The sequence below is a fragment of the Austrofundulus limnaeus genome, unplaced genomic scaffold (assembly GCF_001266775.1).
Source record: "Austrofundulus limnaeus strain Quisiro unplaced genomic scaffold, Austrofundulus_limnaeus-1.0 Scaffold632, whole genome shotgun sequence".
NCBI lineage: Eukaryota > Metazoa > Chordata > Actinopteri > Cyprinodontiformes > Rivulidae > Austrofundulus > Austrofundulus limnaeus.
The window spans coordinates 55,614-62,780 of record NW_013953034.1 but is presented as its reverse complement, the minus strand read 5'-3'; the positions used below and the strand labels follow the sequence as shown (position 1 = coordinate 62,780).

Genomic DNA, 7,167 nt, shown 5'->3' with positions numbered 1-7,167 from the left:
TGCACTTTGGTTCCCAAAGTTGGGCTTGGGCCCCAATTATGGGTCATGAAGCACCTTGGATAATCTCCAGACATCAATTTAAAGGGTAATAAAATTAATGTTGATGTAATATTTTCCCTATAATTATTACAAAAACACAAAATAAGTATAAATAAGTATTTATATTTGTGTACAAGCTGTTTAGATTGTCAAAAACCCTGCGTTTTTAGGGTTATTAACAACGTTCATGTACTCAGACCAGTAATATTTGGGGTCGCAAGTTTTTGCCATGGATATTTTGTGGGTCAGAAGATAAAAAGTTTGGGAACCACTGCTTTATACAACACTGTGTTTAAGGCTTCTTTTCACAGACATAGCAGATTTTATTGACAGTGATTCACAACAACTAACAACAGCACAAATACTCACTATGGTATTGAAGGCTTCTTGCAGCTGCTGCTGTTGTAGGAGCAGACCGCAGGTCACACATTCCCCCTGACAGTCACAGCGTGCAGGGGTGAAGAGACATCCCATCAGAACCACCAGGCACCACAGAGAGATCTTCATCGCTCAGCACAGCCAGACGGGAAGGGACACACACGAGCCCAGCAGGTAGCGCAGTCAAAAACACACAAGCGTCTGGGGAGGGCAAACCTACGAGATCTGGCTCCAGCCTACAGGGAGAGAGCACACAAAGTGACAGCAACATTGCATCAATTCCCAAATTTCTGAGATAACTGGCTGGATTTGTGTGGTCAGTCAAAGCGTCGGTGGTGGAGGAGTGCTCAGCCAACACCAGGAGATGGATGGTGTAGGTGGAATTGATAGAGAGCATAACCCGAGGCAATAAATGGATAGAAAATTGGTATTTTTCAGTGGGCAGGGATGATCATCTGTTAGAGAACTGGTGCACAGATTAGACTTTTTCTTTCGAATGATGTTGGCGAGTTGTAACAGTTTATATTTGCCTGTAGAGTTTAGCTTTCAAATACATCATGGGTCGTACCCTGTGGCAGCGAGAATCCTTCACAGAACAATTTAATTGAACATAAAAGGACAGAGAAGAATAGGATTGAGACATTCGAGTTAAAAAATGATAAATTTGTCTTGAAGGAGAATAAGAGGAGAAATGAATAAATTCCACAGGACCTTTGCAATAAAATATGTGAACCAGGTGTGGTGTTTGTTATTTGACCTTCAATCTCTGAGCTACATTCATTCTATCACACACCACTATATCAGGTAATAACACAGAGATGACAAAGATAAAACACTCTCAGTGCAACAGATTGCCTAGGCTCAGAGGCTGTTTCCTCCGCAGAAACATTAGATTTCACCTGCAGCTCTGTGAGTCAAAAGTCTGTTAAATTGTAAAAAAAATAAAAATAAAAAAGAAAGAAAAAATCTAATTATCCTCAAAAATTTTCTCTTTCGTTTTGTGAACTTTTAATATTTTGATCTAAATAATTCAAGTCAATAAAATTACAGGTATCAGATTTTCTTTTTCTGAGCAGCAGCGACAAACAGTCCAACTAAATGTTACTGTGACTTGCTAATTTAGCCACTTATTAGATTTAAAGTTTAATTGTTCCAAAATTTTAAGTGTTTATGTCCACACTACCAAAATYAAGCAGTGTTTACTTTATGTTCAGTTGTAGGTGTTACAGTTTTGCTCTTGATGAGATACATGAAAAATGTACTTAAGTACAGCAGCAAAGTACTTGTACTTAGTTACATTCCACCGCTGCAAGTAGGACACAGCTTAAAGCTGCAGATGTTTGACTTTTTGATAATAATTTGAACATTTAAAGTGTCTGTTTTACTTTATGCTACTTTTCTAAAAGGAAACAACTTCAATCCTAAACTAGATACAGCACAGTGGTAACATAATGACCTAATGGGTCTGGGGGGGTGGGGGGCACTGATTGGTGGGCCTGATGGACAGAGCTTCATCAGAGCTAAACAACAAAAGAAATCTGAAGCTCCTATGTTGAACAGTGTCTGAGTTATAAGCATTTTTYCATGTCCAGACACCCCCTCTTTGAAAGGAGCCCCCTCCTCAAATGTGGGGTCTATCGTAAAACCGTTGGCTGGTGCAGTGTAGGTCAGACTCATCTACAGTCCTGCCAAATTTCATGTTGATCGGTGCAGCCGTTTTTGTGCTACGGTTGACCAAAAATCACTGAAAAAAATAAATAAACAGTACAAAAACAAAATGACTCCTGCTTACGCTTCGTGTGCGGGGGTCAGAATTACCACAGAATTATTTTTAAGGATTTCCGCAGTGGGGCTGTCAACTCTTACAAACTCTCACTTTTATTTCCAGGCAGACATTAAAAGAGCTCAGGGGTAAAAAAAAACAACAAAAAACCAAATAATTTATTAAATGCAAAAAGTGCTGATGAGGCAGCAAAACAAACTGAGAACAACAAGGGCAAAAGAGAAGCAAGGATCCAGTGAGTAAGTGGAGGAAAGAGACCGATTAAATAAGGCAAGGCTGAGAGGAAAATGGAGGTGAGCACACCTGGGTGATTGCAGAGCACAGACAGGTGTGAGAGAGTGATCAGGAGAAGACAGAGCTGAGGAAAAGATGAAAATACAAACAGAAGACAAACACAAGAGGGAGACAGAAGCAAAAGAGACAAACTATGACATATATCAATATTTACAAACCTGAATATTAATAAAAATAAAGCTTTACAACCAAAATTCACCTTGAATGAAACCATTCAGAAACACCATTAAAGCAAACCGAAATTTAAAGGTTCRGGAGAAAATGAAATGGTTTAAAGTGAACGAAACTTTGCAGCCGTCTGTTTTTTCACCAAGTTTCAGGCACAGATAAGATTCCTCCACCAAGTTCCTCTCAGAGACCATGGACGTTGATCTTAAAGGAGGACCTCAGCTGCTGTTTTCAGCTGGAAGAAAGTTTGTTCAGCGTTTTCAGTCATCAGGAAAATTTTAAATCGTTCCTGATAGAAACTCAAACTGGGTGCAGGGAGGCTAAAACTGATGGAACCTGGTCCTGTTGGTTGGTTCGTGTTAAAAACTGGCTCTTCATTTCTGTTCAATCTGGACTCAACACCGCGGCAAATAAAACTTCTCTTTAAGTAGTCGAGGTCACTTCAGGGCTTCCACTAACCTCGGTATTGTGTTTTATTAATCTTATTGTAAACTGGTACTGGTAAACTGGAACCAGTTTAGAGACATGATGCTTAAAGCTAAAGCTCCTCTGAACAGATTTTTTTTTTGCAACAGCTGACGTTAGTTTCACCAAAGCACCAACTGATGGCTCTTTTAGTTTTGCTTTCACCTGGAAGCTAGCAGTAGAAATGATTTTCTTTCCCAGATTTGGTTTCAGGTTTTCTGACATCATTAGATGTTTTGACAGTGAAGCAGTGAACTGGTAATAACATGAGCGATGTGAGGATAAAGTTGCAATTGTTCATTCAGTTCATGTTATCAGTGCTTCCTGCAGATGTTCAGCAGTTGGTGTTGATTCCAGAAGATGTTACTAAAGAAGGGGAGCCTGGTGTGGACCAGCAGAATCCAGAGCCCCTCCACATAAAGAGGAGGAACTCTGTACCAGTTTGAAGCTCAATGTGAAAGAGGAGACTGATGCCACCAGGTTTCCCTCCAGTGCAGTTCCTTTGAAGAGTGATGGTGATGATGACGATGATGATGATGATGATGATGAAGCAGAAGACAGAAGCAGCCACTGGTGGAGCAGCAGAAACTAGAAGCAACCAAGATCAGAATACTCATGAAGATGATTTAGACTCTTCAGAGACTGAAAGTCAGTGATGAAGAAGAAGAGAAACCTCAGTTGTCACAGCTTCATCAACACCAGGTGGAAGAAAAAGATCCTCAAACCAGCAGCTTATCTGACCAGATGGAAACAGTGACTGATGAAGAAGATTACAAAGGAACAGAGACCAGCTTGACCTCACATCTGAGTACAGATGAAGACAATTCCAACTCTTCAGAGAATGAAGTCAATAAAAGGACAACGAAGACAACAATGACGATGACAACGATGATGATGATGATGATGATGATGATGATGATGATGGGAACAATCTTAATTCTCAGCTAAAACCTAAACCAGATTTTGGGTCAAATATTGAAAACAGCTACAAAGAAGGGCAGACAAGAGCAAGTCAAGTGAGTGWGGTCAGCTGTTTCTCAACAGAGACGTATGAAAAGTGAGTCAAGAAGGAAGTCTTAAAGTTGTTCAGTTACTAAGAAATGTGTAAAAGTGGGAACAAAAGCACAGTCACACAGTAAAGTCCAGACAATGCAAAAGATTTAGCAGCAAATCAAATCGAAACGTCCATTCAAGAAGCCACAGAGGGGAGAAACACTTTGGTTGTGATCTTTGTGGACATAGATTTAGCCAAAAAACAAGCCTAAACACACACATGAAGATCCACACAAGAGAGAAACAATTTGCTTTTGATGTATGTGAACAAAGATTTAACTAAAAAACACAGCTAAACACACACGTGGAAATTCACACAGGAGAGAAACCATTTGCTTGCGATGTATGTGAACAAAGATTTAGCTCCAAAACAAACCTCAACAAACACATGAGAATCCACACATGAAACAAAGCAGTGATTTTCAATGACTTCTAAAACCTTTTTGTCTGGTACTAAGCACTGAGAAGTTGTATTTGTATCCACTCTGAAGGGTTTTTCACATTTGTTGCAATCCAGCCATCTTCTACAAGGTCGTTCTGGACCACAATTCACCAAACTGGATCACTTGTCATCATACCACTTGTCAATATACTGGATGACCACCTACATGGGAGTAACTATACTATACTAATTCAAATATTTACTTGCATATGATTGAAATATTGTGTCGCAGGGTATGAATCATCATTTCTCCCTCTGCACTCCCACTGTATAATATGTTGTGCATAGCTAAGCATTTAAACTAAAACAGTAGTTTTTGTCCTCGTTTTAACTGTGGAATAAAAAGGCGACTTGAAAAAATTTAATAAATGGATAAACATAAAAAAACAGCTTTCTATTGTTAACTAGTAAATTTTTGATTGTGTTGAACCAATCTTGTGAACAAAAATGTTCTTCGGCTTTTTGAATACAACAGCACAAAAAAAGGTTCGAGCTAAGCACAGTCTCTGAAGCAGCTCTTAATCTTCTTTAGTGGAAATGTTCCATGTCTTTAATAACAACAAAACTGAAGAGGGGTAAGGAAGAATGAAAGCTTGATAAAAGATACAGTTTTCAGTTTATAACAAGGACTTACAGTTGTGAATCACTCTGCACATAATGCATCAGCAGCACCACTGTCTGGTCGACCAACACGGGAATTCGGGAACAGAGACGAGTGGCCTCTGTGACAATACAACACTTCTGCAGCGAGGACATTACGCTGATGCAAGAGAAAGGACATTTTTGAAATAAACAGCATCTGTGTTGTATTGATGGGTGCACCGAGGTAAAAATAAATGAATAGGTAAAAACCAGCCCCCTGTGACCATTTCCACTTAGTCACATTACAACTTGTAGTCAATGGCACATGAAACAAGTCGTGCGTGACTCCGTTTCATTTACAACCATCTTTATGGGAAATCATTACAGGACCTGTTTGTTTGCCGTTCTGAAATGTTTCATGCAATGATCATTTACCAGCCTGCTGACTAAGCCCATTTGATATTATGTTCTCCCTTAAGTGGCCTTTTTAAGTTAAACAAATGAGTAGCACAGAGTGGGTGATGGCGTAGGCGCCCGGTGCGCTCCGGAATTACAAAGATACATCACAAAGATACACATTAGTAATATTCTACAAAAGTGTGTTAATATGAAGAGACATTTGAGGCTTCGGGCAGCCTGTTTTGTCAACACCATTACTAATGAACATTCATACAATATTCATATTTTAGTAATTACACAAAAAATCAATTTCTCTGCCTCCACACATTCAAACCCTGGTTTTCAAATGTTGTGATTAAAGTTTTCAGCGTAGTAACACAGACCTGAATATCTGCTGTACAACTGAGCATAATAAGTCCTAATGGGTTGTCTGGTTATGATTTATTTAGCTCAGGTCATGTTAAAATGATAATTTGGTGTAAAAACAATTGCCAAATCATTCATGTGAGTTTGCTCACTGTGTTGGCTTCTGCTTAAGGGTCCAGTCAAAAGAAAAAGCAGAACAATATTGTAATTTTACCTTTAGGTTTTGGGCCCTCCTGACCATGACCTCTGAATCTGAAGTTGTCTTTCTTACCTGAACTGAACTTGTTTTCTTTAAAGTTAGTGTTGACCTGAATATAGTCTGCTTGTTGCTGAACATTCACTGTCCTTGGACACTTAATCCACTTCAGTCTTTCACTCTTCTTTCTCCCTCCTTATCATTTCTTACAGGTGCAAACTTTGTTTTTGTTTTCCTTAGCTGCACTAGCTTAGTCAAAAATGAATTTTATCAAGGAACCTTGAATGAACAATAAATTTGTGACTGCTTTACATTGTTTTAACAAGAATTTGAAATGTTTTAGTGAAATACTAAGATGAGATGTCAAAATCCCAGTGTTTTAAATCAATTGTTACAATTAGTTGAGACTGGATAACCTGCTAAGTTGTTTTGTTAGTAAACCAATGCATTTTGACATCAAGCATCACAGTTTAATGTGTGAAAGGATTCAAACACAAGAAGTCATGGGAGGCAGGATTAGAATGAAAATTCCAAAGTTCAATGACAAAAATCCAAACATATAGTAAAGAGTCATCCATCCATTTTCTGCTGCTTCTTTGTGATTGAGGAACAGGTCCTAACTTTGACCCAGACATTTTTCTTACCAGTGATACGCTCCAACTTTGCCTTGGAGATCTCAAGGCATTCTCATCAGTGGCGGCTGGTGGATTTTTCTCCAAGGGGGGCTACAACTCCAAAAATAGGCTCATCTCCAAAAGCAATCAAACATGTACTAAGTTGTTTCACACCAGTGTATTTATTAAACAAATGAAAATAATAAAACAGTCATGTAGTTTTTATTTTTAGTACATAAATTTTGCTTTTCTCTAACTGAGAAGTAAATTTCTTCATGACTCTGGTTAAAGTCAGGGAAGTTTTAACCAGATTCTTCTCTATAGAGCATGGTCAGTGCAGTGAGATGTGATGTTGTACCTGAGGAAAGTCTGGATTCTCTTCAGTGTT

General features: G+C 38.7%; 1 protein-coding gene across 1 annotated transcript in view; it reads right to left on the bottom strand.

Moving 5' to 3' along the window:
• The window catches only part of LOC106531432 (proenkephalin-A), a 69,663-nt gene that overhangs the window by 16,997 nt on the left and 45,499 nt on the right, over positions 1-7,167 (bottom strand). The window contains exon 2 of the mRNA XM_014027301.1: positions 409-653. Within this exon, the coding sequence (XP_013882755.1) occupies positions 409-546 (138 nt within the window). The 5' untranslated portion in view covers positions 547-653. The remainder of the gene's footprint in view (positions 1-408; positions 654-7,167) is intronic.